Source organism: Saccopteryx bilineata, chromosome 4 (genome assembly GCF_036850765.1).
Source record: "Saccopteryx bilineata isolate mSacBil1 chromosome 4, mSacBil1_pri_phased_curated, whole genome shotgun sequence".
Classification (NCBI taxonomy): domain Eukaryota; kingdom Metazoa; phylum Chordata; class Mammalia; order Chiroptera; family Emballonuridae; genus Saccopteryx; species Saccopteryx bilineata.
Window position 1 is genome coordinate 223,778,893 of NC_089493.1, and position 15,306 is coordinate 223,794,198.

Here is a 15,306-nt window from a genome sequence, read left to right on the forward strand (position 1 = left end):
AAGGCAGCAACCTTGGAGTTTCGAACCTGGGTCCTCAGCATCCCAGGCCAATGCTCAATCCACTGTGCCACTGCCTGGTCAGGCCTGACTATTCTTTAATTGAGAAAATGCACACTTCTTTTAAATAAACTAACATGGAATTAAGGGGAAAGACCTTTTTTCTCTTGCTTCAGTAATACATTGAAGCAGGTATACAGAAGCTATTCAGTGTTCCAAGTATGTGGCAGGGAGGTGGTTCCCTTGCAATCTAAATCAACTGAATAATGCTTTTGTAGAAATGTACACATAACCCCGTATGCATTTTTTTTTTTGTATTTTTCTGAAGCTGGAAACGGGGAGAGACAGTCAGACAGACTCCTGCATGTGCCCGACCAGGATCCACCCGGCACGCCCACCAGGGGCGATGCTCTGCCCACCAGGGGGCGATGCTCTGCCCCTCTGGGGCATCGCTCTGCTGCAACCAGAGCCACTCTAGCGCCTGGGGCAGAGGCCAAGGAGCCATCCCCAGCGCCCGGGCCATCTTTGCTCCAATGGAGCCTTGGCTGCGGGAGGGGAAGAGAGACAGAGAGGAAGGTGGGTGGGGGTGGAGAAGCAAATGGGCGCTTCTCCTATGTGCCCTGGCCAGGAATCGAACCGGGGTCCCCCACACGCCAGGCCAATGCTCTACCGCTGAGCCAACCGGCCAGGGCCCCCCGTATGCATTTTTTACAAGTTCTCTAGATTAACTAGCTTTTGGACCAGAGAAAATGTACATCTCTGTGCTCTCTCAACTTCTGCCCTCCCATTATATTCATATGTATAAATACATAATATACATCTACATAGAATTCATGATATGGAAGTTCATCATCTTTATATAGGAGTGGTTAGACAGAAGTGTTGCCATTTGTTTTAAGCCAAGGCTTCTTTGAGTTTATTCTGAACACAGTCGTTCCTTTGAGCACTAAGAATAAAGTGAATTCTTGCTGGGGAAGGGGAGGCTGAGGGCTATGTGAGGCCATGACATGAACTGAATTCCTTCCTTTGCATGGAGGAAAGAAGAGTTCTTCTGGGCTTCCTTCTTGTGCTCTGCAGGGGTACGGGTCTCTCTCCTTCATCGAGTGCGAAAGAGAGCTGAACTGGGAATCAGGAAATGGACATTGAAAGTGTGCTGCCACGGATTATCTTTGTGGCTTTGCACAAGTCTTCTTGGGGCTTTTTATAAAATGAAGCCTAAACTGGATGTTTTCTGAGGTTCCTGCTAGCTCTCAAATTCTGTGATGCTTTTGACTGTTGCTGTCTTTTATGTGTGACACTCCCTGAAATCGCTCTATCAGTTCAGTGCATATTAGGGCGTACTGTGTATAGAATCAGAGTGATCTCTCTTGCGACCAGAATTTGTGTGGCCCTGTTTTGCTTTCTTGTCTTGCTCATGAATAGCATTCTGGAACGTTTTCTTCTTCCTTGTGAGGAAGGGTAATATTTTTTTCCCACCTTACCAAATATTTTAACTTCCCACTGTAGTAGATTAATCCAGAATGGGGAGTAGATGATATTTATTCTTAATGCCAAAGTTGTATACTTGTTTATTTCTTTAGTGGTAAGTCTTTCTCTATTCCCTAGGTAGGCAAACAGAAGTCAGAGTTCACCTCAGGCTGAAGTTGTGAGATTCATCGGGGGAAACGGGTGGAGGGTGAGGGAAGAGGGGCTATCCCTGGACTCCTGGGATGTCAGAAAGATGACAAAAATGATAAAGAACCAACCCTGAATGAGGAGCAGAGGGAGGCTAGCGAGTGCTGTCAGACTGGCAGCCTCCAGCCGGAGGGAGCGGGGCGGGTGAAAGGGCAGATGGGCGGGTCATGGCAGGGGCTGTCTGGAGCTCTGGAAGAGATCCAGGCAGCCTTTTGTGGATTTCAGCAGTCCCTGCTGTAAGTGGGAATGATGTTTAGAATGATAGAATTATAGATTAAGGTGGAGATGAACCCATTCATCACTCTTGGGTATTTGAATAGTGATCTGCCATGCAGTGATCTAGGACATGGTGTGCTAGGGAAAAAATAGGTATCTTTTCTTAATTACAAGCTGAATTTTTGTGTATGCACTCTCTTCATTAGCGAACAAATGAGCAGGTCGTATGTGTAAACATTTTTCTAGGCATTTATCTGAAGTTGGATGGCTGTTGTTTGCTTCCCAGGTGACAGAGACCCCCAGGGATTCAGGACTGCCCACCTTCTCAGCCATGGGGTGGGGTTTGCACTGAGCTCATCCCCTGCTCTGAGGGCTGCATAGAGCCGGGTGCTCACGGGCAGGTGGTAGTTGCCATGAAAGCTACGGTCAGAGATGCCATAGAGTAGGTAACCCTAGAAATGCTTAGCACCGTTTTCTAAATGCTCTAATCAGCCTGTGTATATTATCAAAGCTTTTTGTATAACATTCACCCTTGTATTCTTTCCCTTTATAGATTAATTGCCTAAGGAATTGCAAAACTTATCAATCCAGAAAACCTCTGTGGTTTTATAACACTTCCCTCAAGTTTTTCCTTAATAAACCAATGCTTGCTGATGTTGTCTTCGAAATACAAGGTATGCTTCAGTTTTTTACAAAATTTATTATTCATTTTTATTTCTTGTTTTCATACCTAACTTTCTGTTTCAGCTTTGAATATCTGGGGTGTAGGAATGACTTTTCTCTATTGTCAGGTATAGATGAACACTGCCTGAATATTGACAAAATCTCCCATGAAAATGAAGTATTTTATTAAAATAAGAAAAAATATATATCTATTTTTTACATTTTTCCCCTTACCATATGCTTTATTAACTCTTAGGGACAAGCAAAGGGTGGGGTGATCTTTAATATTACCCCATTAAATATTTTTGTTTGTATATTTCTTTCGGATCCTAGTTTTTGAATCATCTGAAACCAGCCCCTGTAAAATTATGTTACCTCTAGCTTATTTTATTCAGCTCTCTTCTTTTTTATTTAAGCAAAAGGAACCTGCCCTGGCCGGTTGGCTCAGCGGTAGAGTATCGGCCTGGCGTGCAGAAGTCCCGGGTTCGATTCCCGGCCAGGGCACACAGGAGAAGCACCCATCTGCTTCTCCATCCCTCCCCCTCTCCTTCCTCTCTGTCTCTCTCTTCCCCTCCAGCAGCTGAGACTCCATTGGAACAAAGATGGCCCGGCGCTGGGGATGGCTCCTTGGCCTCTGCCCTAGGCGCTAGAGTGGCTCTGATCACAGCAGAGCAACGCCCCCGGAGGGGCAGAGCATCACCCCCTGGTGGGCAGAGCTTCGCCCCTGGTGGGCGTGCCAGGTGGATCCCGGTCGGGTGCATGCGGGAGTCTGTCTGACTGTCTCTCCCCATTTCCAGCTTCATAAAAATACAAAAAAAAAAAAAAGGAACCTGCCATAGGTCAAGGGTTATGCCTGGCTTGCCTCAGGCATCTGGAAATACTGCTCCCTTTAGTCCTCCCAGCACTCTGAGAATCAGCACCAGGGCAAATGAAAGGTGTTTTTTATATCTCTGTTGGAAAGTAATGGTGCCTATCTTTATGCTAATTATTTGCTTGGATAATTGTGTCACTTTAGTAGATTGAAAGCATAATCTTAAAAATGAATTATCAGATACCTTCAATTATTCAATGATATAAGGAGTTGTGTGGGGGTTTTTTTTGTGTTTCCTTTTTTATTGAATTTATTGGGGTGACACTGGTTAACAAAATTATACAGATTTCAGGGAGGACTGTTTTTAAATGAAATAAGTAGAACTTCAGGTGGACTATTACTAAAAGGAAGATCTGATTCTGTCTTATGGTAAATACAGAGGTGGATTTAACGGCGGGCGCACACCCTGGGCCCCAACATCTGAAGGGCCCCGCAAAATCCCAACTTTACACTTTTTTTCTAATGTAAGGGGCCCAATATTTTCTTCTGTGCCCAGGGCCTCAACTGACCTTAATCTGCCTCTGGGTAAATATGTATGGCAGCTAACAGTCATTTACTTTTCAAAAATTTTCCTCAGAAAGATCACTTTACTTTTAAATTTGGCCCCTTACCAAGAGAAACAGTGAATTGGAAACTTTCGAAAGTGCCTTCTAATAAGCTGCGTCAGCACTGTCTGCAGTGTGAGAATGGGGCAATAAGAGGGACCCTGAAATACTAAAAGATGATTTGGAAAAAAAGCCAACAAAAGACCAAATTTGCTTATTTGTGTGAGAGTCATTAATACTTGCTTATAACTTGCATAGGAGGCATTGACATCAAACATTATGTTAGTGTACTGAAAAGATTTTCAAAGGGAATATATAACACATGAAAATACGTTATATGAAAGAAAAACAGTGATGTGGAGAACCCTTTCTCCCCATTCTCTCTCACTTTCCTTCCGCGACCCCATGGCCCCCGTTGCAGTCGCCGGCTCAGGACCCCCGCCCTGTGTAGAGGCTGGTCCAGTGGGGCTGTCGCCTGTCCGCCTGTGCTCATGTCCGACAGCAGCTGCTGCAGCGCTCCTGGTAACCTCTCCAGCTCCAAATCCAAGGTCTCTCAGTGAGACAGGAGCAAAGAGAAGCAGGAGTGGGTGGAAGCAGGGTCCAGCGACAGTCTCTCTGACATCATCTGGAGGAGAGACAAGCTAGCTTCTGAGGGGTGTGCGGAGGGCAGCCTGTGGGTGCAGAGGTAGTGGCTCTGTCTGCCCCGGAAGAGGCTGCGCACTCGCTCTGGAGCCCTCACTGCAGCCCAGGCTTTGTACTCCAACCAGCGTGTGTCCTTTGGCAAGTCACAGAGCTTGTCTGGCCTTGAGTCTTTTCTCATTTGCAAACTAAAGAAAGTAAACCATATAGATTCTAAAAGGGTCCGTTTTAGTTTTAAGCTTAATGAGATGGTAGTGACAGGGACTAGAAAGACCTGGCATGGCTCTTGAATGGATGCGTCTTTACTATATAGTAAGTTTGGTGTGTTATTTTACATTTCTGGTCCTTTGTTTCCTTGCCTATAAAATGGAAATACTCATTTCTGCCTGATGGAGCGGCCTTAGGGACTGAGGTGGTGTGTATGCAGGTGAAGCTGGAGGCCTGCCTGGCAGACCCCTCCCTTTCCCCTGCAGCGGCAGCCAGCACTGATGGCTCGGGGCACTGTTTTCTGGGAACCCGGCACCTCACCAGATACTTCTTTTCAAATGTTCCTGGCTATCATCAACATCTGGCTGGAGTTGACATGGGACATAAAACCTATGTACTATCTCTGAAATAGTCATCAAAAAAATACTATCACTCCCAACTTTGGGTTTGCATCCTTTTCCATGGAAAAGTTTTTAAAGAAGCTACTAAAACAGTTCTAAAACTATCCTTGCTAAACATTTAGACCTGATATATAAAGATACAAGTTTCCATTTGACATTCGAAAGTGTGTCTCATGAAAAATACTTTTACAGGCCCTGGCCGGTTTGCTTAGTGGGTAGAGCATCAGTCCGGCCTGAGGATGTCTTCTGGTTCGATCCCTAGTCATGGAATACGTGAGAAGCAACCATCTGTTTGTCTTCCCTTCCCTCTCTATTTCCCTCCCCTCCCCTTTCTTCTCCTCCTGCAGCCAGTGGGCCCCAGGAACTGAGGATAGCTCAGTTGATTCGATCATCAGCTCCAGACTGGGGTTGCCGGGTGGATTCTGGTCGGAGCATATGCAGGAGTCTGTTTCTCTATCTCCCCTTCTCTCACTTAAAAATAAATAAAAAATTAAAGAAAACACTTTTATTCTCTGTCCTGTTTACTTAAGTACTAATTCTAAATCTCTCTTGAACTAAGCAAGTTTACTATTTTAAGACTAAAGCAAAAAACATTTCTAAAATTTTTATTTTTAAAACTTGGGAAAGTAGTATGAAGAAGGTGTGGCAATTGTAACATTTTATTTTAGTATATAATGAAAACAAAGATCTTTGATTATGCAAAATTACTAGAAAACTTGGGCTTTTAAGTTTTATTTCACTCAAAACTTTTCCTTAAAAAAGTTTTTTAAAACTATTAAAACAATTAGATACTACAAAAGAAAGATACACTTGTTCTTGACATTTTCAAGAATATGTTTATCTTTTAACTGGAAAATTGCTGTCTGTTTTTCCTCCCTGAGTAATTCTTCAGCTCCACCCTATTGCTGTTTAGTGTGTAAACTCTGCATTATGTTTACTTAGCAAGTTTTGTACAGTGTTTATATATTTATGCAATTTATATACAGTGTTTAAAAATGTAACTTTACTGAGGTATTGTGTTACGTTTTCACAATAGAAGAATTTATAACACCAGAACAGTTGTAGTTTTCTTAACTAGAGCTATAATGGTTTTCGAAACTAAATTCTAAGCTTGAAATTTGCTTGAAAACGCTTTAATGTATTGAGGTGTTGTTTTGTTGCTGACTTTGTAACCACATTATCAATGAAAATTTGCTGTTAAATTTCCGAGGTTACTTATCAATTTCCTTCTCCATCTACTAGACAGTTGGTATTTTTGGCCAATCTTAAATTCTTATGCTTAACCCAGATGAAAGGTAATCTAATTTGTTTAAGCCATGCTTCTGATTTTTCTTTTTTATATATACAGTAGTACCTTATTTAAGATCTTAAAACCTTAAAATTGCAAGTCAAATTGCACTTCCTGTATGAATTCTTTGTTAATTGCCGTATACAGAAATATCTAGCATGCGGTGTATATGGGAACTGGCTGTTCCACAGATGGATACTGATATTGAGGGCAGACGGCCCCAAGGGGAAGAGCCAGGGAGGGCAGAAGACCGAGGGAGTAGGGTGTCCGCCAGCACGTGTGTGATGACCTGGTGGGAGTACTCCCTGTGGCCCCTCCTCCCTCTCCTGCGGGCGTGTGCCTGTTCAAGTCACAGTGCCAAGCAGTGACCTCAGAACTGGCAGTGTCGAGAGTTGCTTGTGAAGCCTGAGGGATTATTGGCTTTGGAGAAAGCCGCTGGGATTAGATGGGATCCTTTCTGAGCCAAAAAATGTTTTGCTTAGATTTTAAAGAGGTTGAAGAATCCAATGTTGTAAATATTTTAGAGGAGAATGCACGCCCTTGAGAGGTTTGGGACTTTAGGGATGGGTGCATAAACGACTCTTGGTCATGGTAGGGTGGTTTGGCTCAAGGAGTCACTTTCCAGACAGCTTTGTCAGTCACCCTGGTGCGGTGTCTTCCAGCAAACTAAAAGCTTGGCTTCTCCTGCACAGGGTAGCTTTGTCTTATCTTTGTATCTTCACACTTAACACAGGTGTTGGCACATGGTGGGCACTCGATAGTGATCTGTGGAACTGACCTAGACTAAGCTGAAGGCTGGCTGTGGTTTTCTAACGTGGTGGGAGTGGTGAGAACTGCTTCTCCTCCCACAAGTCCGGCTGATGTGTGCCCCTTCTGGAGCTTGGTGTGGAGGCACTGTAGCTGGAGAAGAAACTCTTACTGGAGAGTCAGTTTAATTTAATGAGCTCCAGTGAGGGATATGGGCTGAGGGACTTTAACACTGAAAGTAGCTCCTGCTGTCCCAGAAGCAAGCCCTGTTCATTCAGGAAAGAGAGGGTGCCTTAGGAGGCAGTATGCTGTGGAGACAGCAGGGGACTGGGCCATCCCCGTCCATACTTCCCAAAGATCTGAAATGCTCCCCTTGGATCCACAAGAGATTCCGAGGCATTCCTGTGATCTGTGGACTGCTTAGGCTATGGGTGATTTATTTCTTGTTTCTAATAAGGGAAAGCCTGGCCAGGATTGTCCTGTGAGTTGGCCAAAAAAATAATGGCATGATTTTCTTGGGAGGCACATGGGCAGGGGTGGGTGGTAGTGTTTCAGGCTGACTGAAAAGGATGAAAGGATAGAAGTTTCAGTATAAACAAATGAAGCAAAATATTTCATTTCAGTGTTTCTGTCTTCAAGAAATATAAGCTAAGTAACAAATAGTTGCCTGACTTGCAAATTGTTGGTTTCAAAGTCAACTTTTGAACTCTTGATTTTTCAAGGAAAAACTAAAAAGTCTCTGAATTAATGCTGGTTATCAACCCAAACTTTGGTTTCCGTATATCAGCTTAGCTGTGCCTGATGCCATACCAGCCTAATGACAAGGAAAACTGCTAAAAGAATAACTCTGCATGCTTATCTTACTTAACTCCGGTCCCCTTCGAACCATGCAGGTACGACAGTGCCCGCCCATAGGGCCATCTTGGTGGCCAGGTGTGAAGTGATGGCAGCCATGTTTAATGGGAATTACATGGAAGCAAAGAGTGTTCTGATTCCAGTTTATGGTGTTTCCAAAGAGACTTTCTTGTCATTCTTAGAATATTTATACACAGACTCCTGTTGCCCAGGTAAGCAATATAAATGTTAAGTACAGTGTTGGGATTCAAATAATTTAACAACTGGTTCTCTATCCTAATGACCATTTTAAGTATAAACAAAAACAATATACTGAAAAGTAGATTATTATTTCATGCATTTAATACTTAAATAAGAACAATAAAAGAGGTACACAAAACTAATTGTTATATGAAAGTTTTATAATAGTAATAGAAAAATATTAATACCTGACAATAAATAAATAAATAAATAAATAATACCTGACAAAAAACAATAAAACTGTTAAGATATTCCCAGTGACAGACAGCTTGTCACCCCCTGGTGTTTGGTACTGTTACTCTTTATGTTATATATTTGTTTACTGAAAGTAACAAATGTGAGGGAAATAAAATGTAGCATTTCATTCAAAAGTATAATGAATTTTATGAAATGAATAAATAAAGATTATAAGCATAGTTGTCAAAATTTTTTCACCTATTGACAGAATGAACATTATTACTAAAGGCGCTTAGAATGCGCTGTCGCACAGATAAACGTTAAAAAGAATGAGGAATGTCAATTTGTGATTCCACATTAAGTGCCCAGTTGCCCACCTTAGAGAACTCTCTGATTACAAGTGCCATTTTAACAACTGGTTCACCAAACTCAACAAAAAAATTAGATATCGGTTCTGCTGAACTGGTGCGAACTGGCTGAATCCCACCACTGGTTAGGTAATATCTTACAATTATTTTCTTGTCATCCATTTTAATAAATTGCTTTCTGTGAAGTCGTTTTCACTTAAAGTATATCAGAGTTGACATCATGCAGTGTGCTAAAGCAGGTGAAGGGAGTGTAGACCACGATGCCTCTGCAGTCAGTCCAAGTGGAAGAGCAGTGATGGGTACCTCTTCTGGGCTCTCAGACCCTGACACAACTTCCTGTGTCCTAGCCCGCACCCACAGTGTGGTGGCCACTGTGGGCATGTTGGAAATGAGGTATTTAGTGGTGCCCAGTGGCTACTCCAGCTCTACTGATTGACACAGAAAACTCCTTGAAGCACTATCCCTTCCATGAGAAGGAGAGTTGGACAACTTCTTTTATGGCTGTGTATTCTGACAAAGGTACTTTTAGGGACTTCTGAGTATCCTGAGACCTGCTTGGTCACCTCTCGGGCCCAGAGGGTGTGGTTTCGTGGAGGCGTTCTTCTGATGTCTCCTGAAGTGAACTCTTAAGCTGACTTCAAAAACTTTTCCGAAGATGTTTAGACTGCCCAGTAAACTGCAGGCTTTATTTCCCTATTCACAGATTGCTTTTGGACTAGTAACTAACTGTCTGTGGCACCTACTAGATGGGACAGATCTTAGAGGTTTCTGCTTGCTGAAGGGACCTTGGAGAAATTGCAGAATCCTTTCAACTGGCCTTAAAGCCTTGGGATGCAGGCCCGGGGGGGGGGGGGGGCGCCCCCTTTGATTACTCTTCACTCTTTGGCCACCAGATGGCTCCCACCACAAACACAGCTGGAATAAGCCCTAACTGGTGGCTTAGTCCAGGGCCAGGCCCCTTGATCACAGAACCAGGCCAGGTATCCTAGCAAATACAACAAGGAAACACACATTTCAGATCACACCTCCCTTCAGGTTTACTCTTGATTTTTAGATTTGGAAGATATCCTGTATTTGCTGTTGAAAAGCTTAAAGTCATTAAGCCCTCTACTCAAAGGTTTCAGAGCTCTAAAAAAGAAAATTCTCTTTCAGTTTGAATTAATTCTGTCGTTGCATCTAGCAACAATATTTTTGGAGCCAGTTACAGCTATTACTCTTCATGGTAAAGACTGGGGTATCGTTTTTTTGAATAATAAAAATGAAAGCATTGTTTCTCATCAGAATGTTATTTATTTTAACAAACGAACTTGACTCTAAGGAACCACTGAGCTAAAGCCAGCCCTTGTTTATTTTATTATCTCCATACTGGCAAATACATGCACTAAATAAAAAACTTGACCAGATTTGAAATAAGATATTTGGTTTCTCAGTCATCCTCTCACTAGAGTAATTGATGCTTTGATTTTTAGGTTTTATCTTGCTAATTAGAAAAACATGTTCAGAAAAGTCCTAACAACTATAAGGCTTTAAAGCACTTTAAAAATTGGTAAAAGATGTAGGGGAGAGTCTAAATGAATTTTCAAAAAGTTAAGCTGGATACTGGAATATTTGCGTAGGGAAAATCACAGAAAGGACGGTAATCTATTATGTAAAATATCAAGCACAGCATTCTTGGTTCCTAACCACTAAAAAAATATGTAAGGAATATAAGGAGGGATAAGAGAATTACATCAAACATCAGACTTATAGGGAAGTGTTAAAAAAACAACCACCAGTATGATTAGGAGGGTTGGGAAGAGGGGGATGTAGGTAGTTACTGTTTGCGGACACAGAGTTTCAGTTTGGAATGATGGAAGGGTTCTGGAGATGGATAGTGGTGAATTGTTAAGATTGTAAATTCTAAGATTTCTCATCACAAGGAGAAACATTTTTTTCTTTTGTTATTGTATCTATATGAAATGATGGATGTTAACTAAACCTAATAGGAATCATTTCACAATATATATAAATCAAACCATCATACTATATACCTTAAGCTTATACAGTGATATACAGTATGTCTGTAAAGTCATGGTGCACTTTTGACCGGTCACAGGAAAGCAACAAAAGATGATAGAAATGTGAAATCTGCACCAAATAAAAGGAAAACTCTCCCAGTTTCATACCTATTCAGTGCAGTTCGATGTGGGCTCATGCACAGATTTTTTTGGGCTCCTTAGGTAGCTATCCCGTATAGCTTCTACAGACTCATCACTGATGGCCTACCAGAACAGGGTTTCCCCACCAAACTGCCGGTTTCCTTCAACTGCTTATCCCACCGAGTAATGTTATTCGTATGTGGTGGCGCTTCGTTATAAACGCGCCGATATTCACGTTGCACTTTGGTCACGGATTCAAATTTAGCGAGCCACAGAACACACTGAACTTTCCTTTGTACCGTCCACATCTCGACCGGCATGGCCGTGGGCTGCTTCGCTGTATACATGGTCTTACGTCATCATCTGCGCATGCGTACATGCTGCCACATTATCCTACAGAAACTGGGAGGGTTTTCCTTTTATTTGGTGCAGATTTCACATTTCTATCGTCTTTTGTTGCTTTCCTGTGACCGGTCAAAAGTGCACCATGACTTTACAGACACACTGTCAATTATTTCTCAATAAAACTGGGAAAAATGGTTAATAGTAAATTTTATGTTAAGTTTATTTTACCACAGTTAAAACAAAACACAAACCTGAAACTAAAGGCAAGAGAGAAAAAAAATGGCAAGGATTGAGTTTAGCACAAAGAGTCACCCCTAGCTCTAAAATCAGTTACTAAAGGCAGCTGCAGTATCTTCGTCTCCGGAGAATTAAAACACAAAAACAACACAGAGATTCACTTCTGCAAAGAAGGCTTAAATTAAGTCCCTTTAAAATGGAGTTTAGAATGCTGACTCCTTCAAGGTTTTTTCTAGGCATCCTATTCTACATGGGATGATATAGTCAGCATTTTTTTCTGCTTTCTGTTGTTTTGTTTTAAGGCATAAAAGAAATGGTTTTATTGTCCATTTTCTCTGATTTCCCTTCTTGCATCAGCGGGCATTTTCCAGGCCATGTGTCTCCTGATCTGCGCTGAGATGTACCAAGTGTCCCGGCTGCAGCACATCTGTGAGCTCTTCATTATCACGCAGCTACAGAGCATGCCCAGCAGGGAACTGGCCTCCATGAACCTCGATATCGTCGACCTGCTCAAAAAAGCCAAGGTAATCAGTCATGTGTATGTACTGATTTGACTTTTTTTGGTGTGTGCTCAGATTTTTTTTTATTATAAATTTTTATTAATTTTAATGGGGTGGCAATAAATCAGGGTACATATGTTCAAAGAAGACATCTCCAGGTTATCTTGTCATTCAATTATGTTGCATACCAATCACCCAAAGTCAGATTGTCCTTCGTCACCTTCTATCTGGTTTTCTTTGTGCCCCTTCCTCCCCCCCTTCCCCTCTCCCTCCCTCTCCCCCCCCAAACCACCACACTCTTGTCCATGACTCTTAGTCTCGTTTTTATGTCCCTCCTATATATGGAATCATACATAGTTCTTAGTTTTTTCTGATTTACTTATTGATTTGACTTTTTTTAAAAATTGTATAAAAATTATGCTACTCTTTGAAAATTTCTGCTTATTAAGAGATATAGGAACCTGTCTTAGTGTGGAAGTTCAGCTAACTGAGGCTGAAGTGTCCTCACAACAAGTTTGAAGATGGGTTTCTGAGCAGTCCCTTTCTGAGGTAGAAATCTGTTGATGTGGAATTTTTCAACTGTATATTGGCCATTATTAGAGTCATTTGAGTGTGGTGCAATATTGTGTCATGTAGGCATTGTAGGAAATAGACTTTACACTGAATTTCCCCCAAATAATCACATCTTAGGTTCCTGAAAGAAAATGACAGGATTGATACATACAAACTTAGAGATGGTTGGGCTGAAGTCATTTCTTTGCTCATTCATTCATTCATTCATTCATTCACTTCATGAACATTTTTGGAAATTTCATTTGTTTGCAGGAGGTATTGGTGTGAAAGTGTATTGGTATTAATCCTTTTAAATGACCTTTTGTTGATCCCTCATGGTATCGGGATGTATTTAGTAAAAATGTTTGAGCTGAGAATTACTGCTTGTTCTTTCTCTCTTTCTCTTTTTCCTCTCTAAAATCAGTAAATAAAATCTTGAAGAAAAAAAAGCATAATTACTGCAGTACACCATGTTTTCTAGCCTCTTCTAAGTTCTGGACCCATTTGTTTTTAATAGTTCTATTTCTGCACATTTTAGAGGACAGAATTTACACATTCAATTAATCGTGACTAAGTAATTTTAGTTGTAAAGATCCTAGACTGCGAATCTGCCAAAGGTCCGTAAGTAAACTAAGTTTGCTTTCTTGAAATCTGTAATACTCTGGCAGTTCTTGGGCTTGTAGCAGTCACAGCACACACCTGGTAGTAATCTGAAACTTCTGGGTCTTTTTCATAGAAATATAAAATTTGATCTATCATTTTAGACTAACAGAACTTTGTAAAATATTGTCTGACATACAACATGTTGGCAATTCTTATCAACTTTGACATCCAGAATTAGAAAAATATGAATTTGTCTTCGAACAGCTGAACTAGAGCCGCATAATGAGGAAAAGGACAGATTCTGAGACGGCTACAAGTATGCCTCTAGTCCGAGAAGTCACTAGTCAGCATGTATGTCTGGGCATAGACAGGAATTCATAAAGCATCTAGTTCTTCCTTACTCTTGTTTTAACTATTTTGGAGTTCATTTCATAGTCAAGTCATTAGATCATTTGTAATTGATATTAGAGATAAAAACAAATATAAAAAAATTGAGTAACCCTGATCTCTTTTTGTCTTTACATTGAACTTGACATAAATAGCTACCCTCTAGATTTAATTTTAGAAAGCATTTTTATTCTGTTGAGCATTTTCACAACCTCAGTTCTTTTTTGATGTATCATTTTTATACTATTCTAACAAGCCTGTCATACTTTGAAAAATTTGGGTACAAGCCTCCCTTTCCTTATGTTGTAGTGTCTTTCTATAGATAGCTCACGCACTAATTTAAGTGCCCCCCTACACACACTCTTGGTTCCTCATCAGTATCGTTTATCATTACATTGTCAGAAATTCTTCCTGATCTCTTTCCCTTGACTATATGTTTTCTGATTATATGATTATCCTTATTTTTTCTCTGGAATTTTTATTTTATTTATTTATTTATTTATTTATAGCAAAGGAGAGAGAGAGGGACAGACAGGGAAAGATAGACAGGAAGGGAGAGACATGAGAAGCATCTACTGGTTGTTGCAGCACTTTAGTTGCTCATTGATTGCTTTCTCATATATGCTTTGACGAGGGGGCGTGCTCCAGCTGAGCCAGTGAGACCCCTTGCTTAAACCAGCGACCTTCGGCTTCAAGCCAGCAACCTTTTGGGCTCAAGCCTGCAACCTCAGGGTTTCAAACCTAGGTCCTCAGCGTCCTAGGTAGACACTCTATCCACTGCACCACTGCCTGGTCAGGCTCCTCTTGAATTTTAAAATTCTAAGATAACTGTTTGTAAATTTCATTGTTTATTTTTTATGACTTTTCTATTTGCTAAGGTTAAGCCTGCATTTACCAGTTTTCCTCTGTCTATTCCTGGTGGTCCCTAATTTGGAATTATGGGTCCCAGATAACAGGATAATTTTCTCCCCAAGTTCTCTTTGAAGTTTCTAGTTTGAGGTTCCCCTTCACCAGCCAGTTCACCTGTGGTCAGAATTTAGTTAACCTTTTCCTCATTGTTTCTTTGAATTCTAATAAGTGAGATTGTTCCTTAGCAGATTTAGACTGTCGGTAGGTAGCTTGCCGAGTAGTTGGAACGTCTAGTCCTTCTGTCACCTCTGCCAGTGTTGCTTGGTGGGTCAGGAAGGCGTTGCCCATACCCTCCGTGTGGAAGAGCAGTTTCAGTATTCTCTCACCTCTGCTTTCACTTTCCCCAAACTCGCTTAGTTCTTTTCCTTGATTCTACTTCATATATTTCCATCAACTCTTAACATATAATATAATACAGGCTTCTTTTCCTTAATCAAATCAGTTCCTTTGGCCTCACCTGTGGTGGCGCAGTGGCTAAAGTGTTGACCTGGAATGCTGAGGTTGTCGGTTCAAAACCCTGCACTTGCCTGGTCAAGGCACATATGGGAGTTGATGCTTCCTGCTCCCCCCTTTCTTTCTCTTTCTCTTTCTCTCTCTCCTCTCTGAAATGAATAAAAAAAAGAAAATCCATACTTTGAAAAAAAATCAGTTCCTTTGGATTGAGGTAGAGATTTTTTTTATCTCTCCTTAAACCCTATATAGCCAAACTTGGTGGTTCCTGTGAAGCCTTTTTTACTGTCATTTTAA

General features: G+C 41.3%; 1 protein-coding gene across 1 annotated transcript in view; it reads left to right on the forward strand.

Moving 5' to 3' along the window:
- Window positions 1–15,306, forward strand: part of RHOBTB3 (Rho related BTB domain containing 3) — a 59,192-nt gene that overhangs the window by 30,868 nt on the left and 13,018 nt on the right. The window contains exons 8-10 of the mRNA XM_066273854.1: window positions 2,441–2,561; window positions 8,142–8,315; window positions 11,966–12,132. Coding sequence (XP_066129951.1) covers window positions 2,441–2,561; window positions 8,142–8,315; window positions 11,966–12,132 — 462 coding nt within the window. The remainder of the gene's footprint in view (window positions 1–2,440; window positions 2,562–8,141; window positions 8,316–11,965; window positions 12,133–15,306) is intronic.